The sequence below is a fragment of the Rhinoderma darwinii genome, chromosome 13, assembly GCF_050947455.1.
Source record: "Rhinoderma darwinii isolate aRhiDar2 chromosome 13, aRhiDar2.hap1, whole genome shotgun sequence".
Lineage (NCBI taxonomy): Eukaryota > Metazoa > Chordata > Amphibia > Anura > Rhinodermatidae > Rhinoderma > Rhinoderma darwinii.
The window spans coordinates 48,741,170-48,756,524 of NC_134699.1; the positions used below are offsets into that span (position 1 = coordinate 48,741,170).

Genomic DNA, 15,355 nt, shown 5'->3' on the forward strand with positions numbered 1-15,355 from the left:
CTTGGACTTTTACTTTTAAACACACCCACTTGGACTTTTGCAAGCCTCATTTGCATAATTACAAAAATGGTTATAACTTGGCCAAAAATGCTCGTTTTTTAAAAATAAAAACGTTACTGTAATCTACATTGCAGCGCCTGTCTGCTGCAATAGCAGATAGGGGCTGCAAAATCTGGTGACAGAGCCTCTTTAAATGGTGTCAATAAAAAAAATACACCTCCTCCTGCAAAAAAATAAGCCTTCACACTGCTACATTGACGTAAAAATAAAAAGGTTATGTCTTTTGGATGGCGGGGAGTGAAAAACAAAAACAAAATTTTTTAAATGGCTTGGACTTTAAAGGGAAAGGCATAAAATAGGCTGATCACTAAGGGATTAAAGATGGAGGGTTGGACCTCAGAAACATTTCCTCTGACTTTTCTACAACTCTTTGTTAGAACAGAAGATGTGGTCACCTAACACAAAGAATCATTAAAAAGTATTACAGCACCTCTAGAATGCATGCTTGCAATTGTAAATGTATTAAAAGGGTTTTCCTTTTCAAAAAGAAAAGTTACTAATACCCCACCCCTAATATTCACATTGTTTAGTAGGCGCAGCCAAACCCTTGTGATCTTCAGCGCGGGGCCGAAAGCCTTCTACAGAGGTCCAGATTAAACGCCAGCGGGAAGTATTGAGAATAGAAAGAATCTGAAGGAAACAACTCCCCATGAATTTGTTGTTCCGATAAGAAGCTGTTATTTTAAAGCGGAAAACCCATTTAATCACTGTCAATGCTGCCCACTAAATTGCATCACTACAGTATCTCATGCTTTCTGACCTTTTACATGCACAATAGTATAACATGTTTGAAGTGCAATATTTATAGGCCTTTTAGCTCGGACAATTTCTCCACGAGTCAATTCACGGACTATTTTATAAGTTCTGGAAAGCATGTTTTACTATGGGATGCATACTAATATAGCACATGTAGGATCAGACAATATGCAAGGAGAAAGACTCTAAAATGTTAATGGTGTTATGTTAAAGTGCCAATCCTCTTAAATCTTAATTCTTTTAATTCACAGAACTGGAATAAATGGTTCACCAAAAGTAATTTTACATTTTCTTTTCAGGTTTTCAAAAACTGAGTAAGGGGGTCTTAACAACTGTCCTTTAGTAGAATGGATCTTCATTCTAAATGTGAATTTCCACTTTTGAAATTCCAAATTCTGGCCTGATTAATTTCTTAACCTCTTAGAGACACAGCCAATTTTGGGCTTGTGGACACAACCCCTTTTTTAAAATCTGACATGTCTGCCTTCATGTGTTAATAACTTCGGAATACTTTTACTGATCCAACCGATTATGATATTATTTTCTTGTGACAAATTGTACTTATGTTAGTAGTAAAATTTAGTCGATACATTCAGTTTTAATTTGTGAAAACCATAGAGAAAATTTGCTAAAATTTGCATTTTTCGAAACTTAAATGTATCTGCTTGTAAGACAGATAGCATTACAACACAAAATAGTTACTAGTTAACATATTCTCTATTTCTACTTTATGTTGGCATCATTTTTTGAATGTTTTTTTATTTTTTATAGGACATTACAAGGCTTGTAACTTTAGCAGCAATTTTTCAAATTTTCTACAAAATTTAAAAAATTTATTTTTTTAGGGACCAGTTTAGTTTTTAAGTAGTTTTGAAGGGCCTATATATTATAAACCCCCTATAAATTACCTAATTTTGAAATCTGCACCACTCAAAGTATTCAAAACAGCATTTAGAAAGTTTTTAACCCTTTAGGTGTTATACAGAATTTAAAGCAATGTTGAAATGGGGGTGAAATGCACAAATTTAATTTTTTTACAGAAATTAAATTTTAATCCATTTTTTTCAGTAACACAGAATGTTGTACTAAAGAAACACAACTCAATATTTATTGCCCAGTTCTGCAGTTTTTAGAAATATCCCACATGTGGCCCTAGTGTGCTACTGGACTTAAACACAGGCCTCAAAAACGAAGGAGCACCTAGTAGATTTTAAGGCCTCCTTTTTATTATAATATATTTTCGGCACCATGTCAGGTTTGAAGAGGTCTTGTGGTACCAAAACATATTAACCCCCTCCCTGAAAAAGACACAATTTTGGAAACTACATCCCTCATGGAATTCATCTAGGGGTATAGTAAGCATTTTGACCCCACAAGTTTTTTGCTGAATTCATTTGCATTGGGCTATAAAAATGAAAATATATTTTTCCCAATAAAACAAATAATTTTTTCATTTCCACAAATGATTAAAGGAGAAAATCAGGAAAATTGTAAAGCAATTTGAGTATGGCAATACTCCATACATGGTTCTAAACTGCTGTCTGGACACACGGCAGGGCTTAGAAGGGAAAGAGCGCCATTTGGCTTTTGGAGCACAAATTTTGGAGTAATGGTTTTTAGGTGCCATGTCGCTTTTGCAAAGCCCCTTAGGAACCAAAACAGTAAAAACCCTCCAAAAGTGACTCTATTTGGAATTTAGGTAGGGGGTAGGGTAGGTGTATAGTGAGCATTTTGACCTCACAGGTCTTTTGCAGAATTTATTGGAATTAGGCTGTGAAAATGAAATTTAAATGGAGCGTTATTCGGCATGCCGATTTTGCTGAATTGTTCTTTGGGTGTCATGTCGGTACAGTAGAAAACCCTGAGAAGTGACCCCATTTTGGAAACTACACCCCTCAGGGAATTTATTTAGGGGTATAGTGAGCACTTTGACCCCACAGGTCTTTTTAGCTCTGGATTTTTCATTTTCACAAGGGGTAACATGAGAAAAAACACCACACAATTTGTTGCTCTATATCTCCCAACTATGGCAATACCCCATATGTGGCCCTAAACTGCTGTTTGGGCACATGGCAGGGCTCAGAAGGGAAGGAGCGCCATTTGACTTTTGGAGCGCAGATTTGATGTTTGGGCGCCATGCTGCATTTGTAAAGCCCCTGAGGTACCAGAGTACAGTGGAAACCCCCAAGAAGTGACCCCATTTTGGAAACTACTCCCCTCAAGACATTTATTATTTGCCTGGACATATGACAGGGCTCAGGAGTGAAAGCGCACCATGAACATTTTAGGCCTATTTTGGTGATTTTCACAGCATTGGCCCAAAATTGCAGGGCTCTGAGGCCGTATAGTAAAACAAACCCCCAAGAAGTGTCCCTCATTTTGGAAACTACATCCCTCAAGGCAACTATCAAGGGTTGTAGTGAGGATTTTGATCCTACAGGTGTTTTTTACAAGACATTAATGCGTAACGGATGGTGCAAATAATAATTGCAAATTTCCGCTGATATGCCATTTTAGTGTGCAGTATGTACCACTCAAGACTAATACCTCATAAACTGTTAAGCGGGTTCTCCCGGGTATGGTAATGATATATATGTGAACATAAACTGCTGTTTGGGCACACTGTAGGGTTCAGAGGGGAGGGAGCGCCATTTGGCTTTTAGAGCGCAGTTTTTGCTTGGTAATAGTTCTGTTTGAGGTTTTACTGGTATGTCAGTTTATAATGTGGGGGCATATGTAAGCTTGGCAATGTATATCAGGGCATTTTAAAGTTGTAGAATAATGGGATATATTATAATTATAATCTATATTTATGTGGCCAGTGTCGCATGTGGATACCAAATATGTATACTTTTTTCATGTTTTTCCTGTAATAAAAGATTTATGATGGGAAAAAATGCGATTTTGGGTTGAAACTTGTATTTTTTTATTTTTGTACAACATTTCTATTAACTTTTTTTTTTAAAAGTCCCACTAGGGGACTTGAAGGTCTATGTAGTGCAATGTATTGCTGTCAGTTTTACACTGATAGCAAGCCTACTACATCCTGTTTGTGGCAGGACCTAATAGGTTTCCGTATTTGGCAGATCAGGAGGCTATAGTTAGGCCTCCAGTTGCCATAGCAACCATCGCACCCCCATGATTGCGTTGCTGGTGCCTATCGGCTACAACCACTAAGATGCCGCAGTCGCTTTTGTCCGCGTCATCTAAGAGGTTAATCGGTGGGGATCGGAGCTAACTTCGGTCCCTGCAGTTACAGCAGGGTGTCAGCTGTAATATACAGCCTGCGCCATTACCACATCATACAATTACGTTGCAATGTGCTAAAACACTAGATGCAGGGATGTAGCTGTACATTGTTTTGCGCCAAGGAGTTAATATCGATTGAGCACTGTTTTTCTGATACAGAGCTTCAAATCCCCTGCATAGACATAGATTTGAAAGATAACATGCGGGTTGCTTGCTGCCACCACTAGAAGGAGCATGGGAGATTACTGCATACTGCCATAAAATGAACTAAATTATAACACAGTATGCAGTAAGCTTCTATGCTTCCTTTCATTTTATGTTCTTGAAGGGGTATTCTTGTTATAACAAGTTATCACCAAGCCACTGCATAGGTAATAACTATCACCCATATTGATCTAGGTCTGACCGCTTGGGTCTGACTCGTAATGATCACCATAATGAGGGTCCCATGTCCGCCGTTCCCCCATCCACAAGCCTGAAACCTGCGACTCCATTCAAAAGCTATGGCACTGATGGAAATTTACGAGCACAGTGAGCAGGAGACACAGACTCCCATTCTGGCGATCTGTGGAGGTCCCAGCAGTTGGAGCCCAGTGATTTAACAATTATCACCTATCCAGTGGATAGATGATAACTTATTATAACCAAAACACCCTTTTTAGGTTAAAGTACAGCATTTGGAACTCTGTATCATAAAAAAACCTATAAAGAAATCTAAAGAAATTAATCAGTACCAAATTTTGAACCTAAAAACAACGTGATGATTAAAGGTATTAAATTTAAGCAAGTCACTTCCCACTTTCCCTTCTGTGGTCTTTAACATTGAACATTGGACTTTTATCCAAACCAGATGCTATTTTATCAGTCAGTCTAACCATGAAAACTGTAATTAGCACAAGGTCAGATCACAACTAACCAAAAAAGTACATTTTGAGCTTCTATCTCAGAGCTTCACACCACTTTTTTAGCCTTTTCTTAATATTAAAATACCTTAGATTTCACAAAGGTAATAAAACCTACATACTTGCGCTCAGACTAATTTAGCAGGGAGTCTCATTGTGTGAGAGGTAATATTAACACAACAGTTTTTAATTCTAAACTTAGTGTTGCTAATATGTACATTTAGTGACTAAAATATCTTGTTTCATGGTGCACCTAAAACAATTATATTCTGGAAAATTGACTTTTGGAGAACCAATTATCAGTTAAGAACAATAGTAGCAATAAGTTGTTGCACCATCTTTCCCCTGACAACTATTATACTACCTATCCATGCACAAAGGGACTACAGTATCCATGCCTCTAATAAGCGGCCATCTCAGCAAGGGAGTGAGCGCCTGTCAAAAGTCAAGCAGCACTCATAAAAATTTTCAAAGACTACCGACCGGCCATCTCTCTCTCCTTACTCCGTCTCTTTTTCTCCATTCTGCGTAGTCTCTTCTCTTCTCTTCTCTTAGCCTCTTCTTCTTCTTGGTGCTGTCGACATTTGTGAAAATTCTCCACCACCACCCCCACAAACATATTCAGGACAAAGAATGCAACAATCAGCAGGAAGGATATGAAGTAAAGGAGCATCCAGGGGTTGTAGTTCATCACTGGCTGAAAAGAACAGACATCACTGATATTAAATAGGTCAAGTAACTTGATGGGTACAGTGATGACCCAGGTTGGTTATTTTTACAAGAAAAAAACTGTTCTGGTTCAGAACACGGTTACAAATCACTAAACTATTACAATTTATGTAATCTCCTGTCATATTTTATTTTGATCATGAAGCACACTCTTATGTAATTTTCATTACTTCTGCTCAAGTTCATATAAATTATCTTTAGAGGGATAAAATATCTGCACTCAGATAGCAGTAAGAATTATACCTATCATCAGAAACACTGTTGTGGTTACTGGAGATTTCATGGTGAGGCCCCATGCACACGACCGTGCCTGTAATCACAGTCCGTGATTACGGGTACGGCTGGCCACTGACAGCCACCTGCATTTGCGGGCCGTGCTCCTATATAAAATATACAGGAAGGTTTCTGTTGGCAATATAAATGAATGGGTTCGTAATTACGGACGAAGTCTACGGTCGTGTGCATGGGGCCTCAGTGGCATTAGTTCTGCAATTATGATTTAATACCTAGGCAGAGAAATAGCTGTGCCCTAAAAGGCTTTCTCCCAGTCTGAAGCGTAAATAGAGTAGGGGGGGGCTGTAGCAAAGATAAAACTGGGCCCCCAATTTTAGTGCCAGATTTTGCTACCCAGAACAGCAGGGTCCGGTGATTGTTGTCCACTCCACACCCTTTCTTTGACTATTGTGATAATTCCCCATCCCCAGGTTTGCTGACATTGCATGTTACACTATGTTCACACCACATTTTTATTCTCTGCATACTACAGCCACCTGTATTAAGAAAAATATCATACATTTAACTAAATCTGCCTACATCGAAAAAGGGATTATCTGGGACTTTTAACAAAAATCAGCAGCAGGGCAGGTGATGGTAAAAGAATAATAATCTATCATAAACTCCCCCCCCTTAAGTGCCGCTCGCTTTAGTGTGGAGGCCCTGTTCTCCACCGCTCTAGTTCCGGAAGCTCTTGCAGCAGTCACATGCCGGTGACTGCTGAGGCCAGGAGATCCTGGGACAGAAGGAAAATGGGGCCTCATCGCTGGAGCAGGGTGGGTACAAAGGAAATTACTTCAATTATCAATTAGCCAGATACAAAGAACATCTCTCGCTCGGGAAAACCAGTGAGTTACATAGACAACCAATTGATTTCAATAGGAACTGTGTAGTGCTTCATCCCTACTGTGACGTGCTGGAAGGGAATCTTTAACATTTTCCGCTGGGTACCCCCACATATTTAAGCTGATTAGTGGGTACAATGAAGAAGGACACACTGTGATCAGCTTATTGTCAAAAGGACACACTTTTGGCATATGTTTGCACCATGCAGAATAATGGATATGGTATTATATATACTTTTTTTTGTATAGAAATGTATCTGTCTAACATATTGGGGGCAGGCAAGTTGTAGACAAAGCCTAAGAAACAAGTTGGAAAATTTATGTCTGCTAGTTTATAAGTAGTTGCCATGTGAGCCACTAAACTTGAGAGGAAATAGATTAAGAATAGACGTGACATTTTATGTAATATAAAATGCATTTTCCAAAATTTCAAAAATAAAATGATATAATCATATACAAGCACACAAAATAACAACATGGCAAGAAGTACCAGACACTTTACATTTTGGAAAAATAGTACCTGCTGGTCTACCCCAACTGCATCCAGTCCATCATACATGATGTCAACCCATCCATCCTTTGATGCCAGGACAAACAAAGACATTAATGCCTATTAAGACACAAATGATAAAAACAATACATTTATTTTTGTCAATCATTTGTTAACATTTTTAACTTTCAAGATTCAATTTGCATTGAGACATTTTCCAAGACAAACATTGGAGAAGGCGGATGAAATTATAACTGCACCCATGAAACACAAATATCCATTTACAAAGAATGAATATGAATGTTACTAAATAGGCTACTGAAAAATGAACTATATTCCCTTCTACCAGAATTTAGCCAGACTTGGTGTTCTATATGATGTGTGTGCGAGGTTGATGTGCATAGTTAGCAAGATAAAAGATTTATGAATTTCTATACACATATATATTGAGGTTATATGCTTTTTAGTATCCACTCATAATTGAGGATCTAGATAATCCGTATAATCTCTGAGTCATTAAAAGCAAACTTTCCTCCCCCATTTTACATAAAAATGTTACCTTCACTGGGGAATGCAGAGTTAAAGGGGTTGTCCACGACCGGACAACTGATGACCTATCCACAGGATAGGTCAGCAGTATATGATCAATGGTGGTCCGACACCCGGACCCCACACCGATCTGCTGCCTCCGAGCACCAGACCTCCATGCCGGAAGCAGATGGCTCTGACCATTGCATAGTGGCCGTTCTGCAGAACTGCAGCTCTGCTCCTATTCTCTTGAATAGGAGCAGAGCTGCAGTACTGCAGCCCGGCCGCTATTCCATGACTGAAGCCATCTGTTTACAGCATGGACGTGTGGTGCCTGGAGGCAGCTGATCGGTGCGGGGTCCGGGGGTCGGACCCCCACCTATCATATTCCTATGACCTATCCTGTGGATACGTCATCAGTTATCCAGTTGTGGACAACCCCTTTAATGTACCTGGTGCCCTAATTTTTGCTTATTGTTCCGCCGATCCACCCATTCCTGGACACGTCTTTTTTCATCCAAGATGGCCACAGTGTTTCTCAGACTACCCGATGCACACTGTGCTTCAATAGCTCGACACACTCTTCCCTGCTGGCCAATCCAAGATCAGGGGAGCGTGTCTCGGACTACCTAAGTACAGTGTGCATCAGGTAGTCTGAGAAGCGCTGTGACAATCTTGGATGAAAGAAATGTAAAACTAGTCGGTCGCTTTACGATAATGTTCTATGGACGGTTTACTCAGTATTTGGGGTCAAGAGTTAATATCCGACTAGGGCAGCATCTGCAAGGAGTTGTATATGTTTCCCTAGTCCATCACTAGTCGAGGGGTATAAACTATAGGGGATGTGCAAGATTGCAGTCGCACTCAGGCCCTGAGCCTGAGGGGGCAGAAAATAAATCTCTTCCCCATAACAAAAAAAAACAAAAAACAGTATTATAAATGGCACATGGTTTGTGGGGACCCCGTTACAGATTTTGCATCGGAGCCCGGGACTGTCATGTTACTTTTCTGCTTGTTTGTCTGCTTCTATACTTTGTTTAAGGTTTAAAAAACCTGTGTGACAAACATGCAATATTAGGGCACATTTTATTACTATTTCTATCCTTTACGTATATAATATTTTGGTTTCAAACACTCGAAAATATTAGCAACAGTAATATAGTGTAGAAAAGAACTGCCTAATTTCTTGGCATTAAAATATCTATATTGCAAATGACACGTTCTACGCACCTGACCAAGATTGTCAAAATTGTATTTATGCCGGGCCCACTTGTATCTAGCATCAAAACAGTCGGATTTATTTGTGATATTTTTTGTATCCTCTCCCAGGCAGTAAAAAAATTTTCCTTTGAAGAGCTGAAATTAACAAAATGTAATCAGTGAATCGCTATTTATGACAAGTTTCATCCATATCTCAGAATCAACTATTAATATTTATCACCTATCCAATAAATGTAAGATCGGTTGGGGTTCTGATGCTGGAGTGCTGATTGATCATTAGAATGGTAAACCTCCATCTCCCCATCCCTTGCTACTATTAAGTCCAATGGTCGAGTGTGAGAGCTGAGGGCTGTTTACATATCACCGATAGAGTTGTATGGAACAACATCACTCATGCGTGAGCGCCAAGCCATACAAGTCATCTTCACCGAAAATGTACTGGTTTGGAAGGACAGGGTACTGAAAACTTTCTAGTGTTTAGTGGGAGTCCCAGTAGTCCAGCCCCCACCAATCTAAGATTTATCACCTATTTTATGGATACCCTCTTTAATACTTGTCTTTCATTAAACCCCTTCCCGTCCCATGACATAATAGTACGTCACGGCGAGTGGGTAATTCCCGCAAATCTCCTTAATGTTACGTCATGGTGATGGTACCGGCACAGGAGCTGTTACCAGTAACTAACAGCCGGCATCCCGATGTAGCTTCATGTAACGCCGACGTTAAGTCATTAAACCTCTCAAATGCTGCACCGCAACTAATAGTTGTTAAAGCACTGACAGTAATAATCCACTGCAATACAGAAGTATTGCAGTGTATTATTAAAGGGAACCTGTCACATTGAAAATGCAATCCAATCTGCAGGTAGCCTTTTATAGAGAATAGGGAGACTTTATTAACCTCTTTTCAATCTGGGTTTAGGAGTCCAGTGGGTGGTCCTACTCAGTGATTGACAGCCTTCCCTGTTTGAGTATGCATACAAAGATTGCTTTCAATCACTGAGTAGGACCGCCCACAGGACTCCTAGACCGAGAATGAGAAGGTTTAAATAAATAAGTTATGAGTTTTCGTAAATCTTTTCCCACTAAACTATATATCGATCTACTCAGCTACCCCTGTACTTTAACATGCTACCCGCAGAGTGAACTGCATTTTTAAGTGAAAGGCACCCTTTAAAGCAATCAGAGGTTTGCACATTCAAGTCCCATAGTGACACAAAATAAATAGATAAAAAGTTTATAAAACAAAATAGGTTTAAAGCAGGAAAATAATAAAATAAATGTTTCCATGAAAAATACACACGTGTGCAAAAAGAGTGAAAATTCTAAATATACATATTTGGTATCGCTGCATTTGTAACGACCCATATAATAGTAATGTTAAAATGTTATTTATACCAAAAGGAATACCTGTTTTTTCTCATTAACCCGCCTAAAAAAATAAATAACAAAAGTTAATCAATGAGTTATATGTACCCTAAAACAGTACCGTTAAAAAATATAACCCGTCCCGCAAAAAACAAGTCCTCATACAGCTAAGTCGACGGAAAAATAAAAAATTTATGACAGTAAAAGAACTGGAAAAAAAATCGTTGTGCCATGAAGGCCGATACAATCCGTGTCCTTAAGGGGTTAAAGGGTTGTCCCAGTGAGAGAGTAGGAGTCTCCCATTCTAGCAATTGGTAGGAGTCCCAGCACTCGGACCCCCACCAATCTATTATTTATCCCCTATTCAGTGGATAGGTGGTAAATGTGTGTGGCTGGAATGAATCTCTAAATCCATTTCTATTCTTTATTTGTTTTGATTATATTTACCAAAATCGTGTGTAATATATACCTGAACACCAAGGATTCCAAATATGATGAAGAAGGCACAGCAGATTACCACAATGTTTCCGATGGGTTTCAGGGATGACATTAACGTTTCAACCACAAGTTTAAGCCCTTGAGCGCGACTTATAACCCTACATTAAAGAGAACAAGCAATATATGTAAATTTACTGTACTTTCAGAGGACAAATGTAAATCACCGGCCATTGATATTAGGATATTCCAATTTGTTAAAAGTTTTACAGATCATTTTTGAAATGTAGACAAATACTATAATGATGTGATGAGTAAGATAATAACAACAACTTGTTCTGTAAATGAACAGATTAAAAACAGGCTGCCGTAAGGCCTCATTCACACACAGAATTTTTCTGGCAATTAAAACTGCATTAAATAAAATGCTTCTAAAAATGCTAGTGTTAATAAAATGTAACATGCATTTTTTTTCTGGCGTTTTTAGTGGTGTTTTTTTATTTTGTGTCCTTTTGTACATGCTTTTTTTTCTGGCAATTTTTTAGTTCTATAGAGAAGTCTAGGGGGAAAAAAATGCCTAAAAGCGCCATATCCCGAGCATGCTGTGTTTGAAAAAAAAAAAAAAGCCACTTATGAAATTGACACAAAATTAACACAAAAAACAAAACGCAGTTGTATGTAGTGCTTTTAATATTTTACTATATAATTAAAAACTCAATTGAAAACGCCTCGAAAAAGGAACAAAAACGAAGCAAAATGCTGTGTGTGAATCAAGGCTAAACAGCCTCAAGGTTCAATAATGAATGAATTTAATATATTATGTGTTGACATTCAGTAAGTGTGAATTTTAAAGCCGTTGCTGCAGGGATCTGCTTATTTCTTTTACATATGTCCTTCTTACAGAACAGCCCTTGGGGCCTTTGTTAGGCCCGAGGCTGTCAATATATGATGTAGTCGACTGCGCTATTGATTCCATCAAAACAACGCAACCCTGTCACAACGGTGGCAAACATTAGCAAATTTTCTGTCACCATTGAGATTAATGGTGATGCAAACGGAAGCTCAGGTTTCCGTTTACCTTTCCGTTGAGGGGTTCCCCCGACGGAAAGCTCCGACGGAACCCCTCAACGGAAAGACAACGCTGATGTGAACAGGCCCAAAGCAAGAAAGATGCAAAGATAAAAACGGATCTGTTAAAAGTATAAACTGATGACAAACTGAAACAAACGGAAAGAAACAAGTCAGTTTTTTTGACCGATCCAGTAAACTGATCCGTCAAAAAAACCAATGTATTTTACCTTCGGTTGCATTCAGTCTGGCATCTGTCAGTCTGCACATTTTTTTTAATTTCAACGGATCCGCTAAAACAGATGCCATAGCGCAGATGTGAATGAAGCCAGGCCTAACAGCAGATCATTTTTAGCATTGGGTAATGGTATTTTAGACAAATGCTCTATAATTATGTGTTCATGGGAAAATTTTTAGTGTCTGAGCAAAGTCAATAGGGAATATTTATACTCGCAGCATTATGGACTATGCATTGTGAATTTACAGAATGTACCTGGTTAATATTAATTATTTTTCTATTAGATATCTAATAGCAGGAAGATACTAACTTTGTCCTTAGAATGGCAAATGACTCAAAAGTGCCCAAAATATTAAGCTGAATCATGCCTCACATGAATCTAAGTCCTCCTTCACACACTCAATTAAACTGCATCAAAAACCGCTTCTAAAAACGCCAGCATTATTAAAATTGAACATGCGCTTTTTAAGGTGTTTTTGGTGGCGTTTTGCATTTGTTGTCATTTAGCAAATGCTTCTTTTTAGGCTGTTTTTTAAGGCCTTTAGGGAAGCCTATGGAAAAACCGTATGAAAAAACGCCATACCTAGGACATACCTAAAAAAAACGCCACTGACCGCAAAATTGCCTCAAAAACGCCACAAAACAAAAGCAGTTGTGTATAGTTTATTTTACTATAAACGTTTGGCCGCACTAAAAACCACATTAAAGAACGCCAATAAAAGCGGCACGAAAAACGCACAAAAACACAGCAAAACGCTGTGTGTGAATCCAGCCTAATGCATGTCAGGAGAAAATTTCACACACCGTTACACTATCACTAAGCCTACACTCCACCAAATTAGGAGTTTTCCATCAACATGATTTCATCATACCAGAGAACCGCTCCTCTGATCCTCATTGCTTCATCCTTGTGTATAGTAGAGCTGTTTATTCTTGATTTCTGATGGGCACCATATCATCATCTACTGTTACATGTCATCCCAGCTATCACTTTCCATAGCCTTAATGTGTAACTAAACGCTCGACAAACTTCTGACATGTCATAGTGACATATCAGAAGTTTTGATTGGTGGGGGTCCGAGCACTGAGACTCCCACCAATCGCTAAAACAAAAAAAACCCCACCAATCGCTAAAACAGCCGCTTCGTGTCTGTTCGGCTTTTTCTGGAAATCAATGTATCGGAGTACGGGCTCAAAAAAATAAGTCTGTGAACCCGTACTCCGATACATCGGCTTTCCGGAAAAAGCCGAACAGAAACTAAGCGGCTGAGCGCTCACACAAGCCCTTCTGCCACTTTGTTTTAGCGATTGCTGGGGTTCTCAGTGCTCGGACCCCCACCAATCAAAACTTCTGACATGTCAGAAGTTTGTCGAACGTTTAGTTTAATTCTCACCAACTTTGGACCCACATGTCAATAAGTTATTCTGCAGGACCAGTATGCAAGATATGCATTAACGGCTACTAAACCATTGTTATTATGAGACCAGGTTGTACAGCAAAAAATCTAATGTGTTATTGTGTTAGCCAGTAAAACCTATGTGATGTAAAATACTATTGTGTCAAATAACAAAAGTATTATAGGAGTGAAACCTGTATAAGACCTGTACCCACATCTTACCAACAAATACAGTCTACACACCCAACACACAACTGGACTATAAAATCAGTGAACATTTTCTCATGTACATCCTCCAATGTAGTCTACATAATACTGTATGCAAGATGCCCCAATAGAGGAATCTATAACGGGGAGACTAAGGCCGGGTTCCCATGGGACGGATACACTGCGTAAGAATCATGCATCATGTCCAACCTGGAAACCGCAGGACATTCTGTTACCCCCTCCCTCCTCTGACGTCCGCTCCGGCCTCTCTGGATGACGTTTCAGGCCATGTGACGCTGCAGCCTGTGATTGGCTGCAGCGGTCACATGGGACGCAACGTCATCCCAGGAGGCCGGACTGCAGAAAGAAGGAGGGCGTTCTGGGTATGATATATTTATTTTTTTTCGACAATGCGATTTTTGCGGCGTAAATGCTGTGATTACGCTGCAAAAGCCGCAACGCTTGGTTTTCTGTTGTGGGTTTTGCATCCCCATTGAATTCATTGATATATGGACCGCATGTCGGCCACATTTCCCGGACCAAACACAGTCCAGGGAGCTTGGCTCCTAGCATCGTAGTAATGTATGACGCTGTGAGTCACTTCCTCTCCGCGGGACTACTGCTCCGTACTAAAAACATGTTTCAGTACGGGACAGTATTCCCGCGGGGAGGCAGGGACACCTAACGTCATACATTATTATGACGCTAGGAGCCCGGCTCCCTGAACTTTGTTCGGTCTGGGAAATGCGGCTGACATGCGGGCCGCAGGTAGATCGGCATACACCTTTGATGCAATTAAATTTTCATGTATTACTTACCGTAGAGGTCTTAAAGTCCGAAGAAGTCTCAACACTCGTAACATTCCCAGAATTTTTGTGTTGCTATCAGAAACCATTGACACGAGAATGTCAATTACCGAGATTAAAACAAGCATTCCATCTAGAACATTCCAACTACTTCTCAGATAAGCTTTGCCACCAAAACACATGTTGAGTGCCACCACCTGCAAAGAAGCAAAGAAATGACTGGGGAGACATACCAAATAGAATCTTCTTTAAGTATGGGTCTCATTGTTAATCGAACATGTGACAAGATAAACTATTTCTGTTAACAGCACAGAAACACTACAGCAATGGAATAAAATACTTGTTCCTGGCAATGAACAACCATGCCCCCAATACATTGGAGATGTAATTACATCTGAAGTCCCAGAACAAAAAGTTACTGCATTTGGTGCATGCAAATGCAATTTTTTTGTAGATTTTATTTGAAAGTCCCAGAACTAATAGTACTGTCCTGGAAATTTCACATGTGATTACGTAAATGGACATAATGAAGCAAAAGGGGCGGAGGGGGTAAGCAAAATCTGAACAAAAAAAGATGGACAGATCAAAATATAGTATATAATAGGAGCTTTGAGATCTTCTTACTTTTACTGTCATTTCCGCCAAAAAAATTAAAGTGAAAATGTAGTTGGATAACGTCAGAAATATTCTTTCCTAGAAAAGATAAATATGGTAATTAATACATGACCTCCTGACATCAAGTGTTCAAAAAAGCACTAACGGTAAAGGTGGCAATAAATATTAC

The 15,355-nt window shown here is 39.2% G+C and overlaps 1 protein-coding gene across 11 annotated transcripts in view; it reads right to left on the reverse strand.

Moving 5' to 3' along the window:
- Nucleotides 1-15,355, reverse strand: part of CACNA1G (calcium voltage-gated channel subunit alpha1 G) — a 338,489-nt gene that overhangs the window by 95,761 nt on the left and 227,373 nt on the right. For 6 of the 11 annotated variants that reach the window (XM_075845566.1, XM_075845561.1, XM_075845565.1 and 3 more), the window contains 6 exons: nucleotides 15,196-15,264; nucleotides 14,584-14,768; nucleotides 10,890-11,016; nucleotides 9,063-9,188; nucleotides 7,335-7,424; nucleotides 5,451-5,664 (listed from right to left, as the gene is read on the reverse strand). In XM_075845566.1, coding sequence (XP_075701681.1) covers nucleotides 5,451-5,664; nucleotides 7,335-7,424; nucleotides 9,063-9,188; nucleotides 10,890-11,016; nucleotides 14,584-14,768; nucleotides 15,196-15,264 — 811 coding nt within the window. The remainder of the gene's footprint in view (nucleotides 1-5,450; nucleotides 5,665-7,334; nucleotides 7,425-9,062; nucleotides 9,189-10,889; nucleotides 11,017-14,583; nucleotides 14,769-15,195; nucleotides 15,265-15,355) is intronic. The other 5 variants (XM_075845569.1, XM_075845564.1, XM_075845567.1 and 2 more) reach the window with 1 other exon arrangement.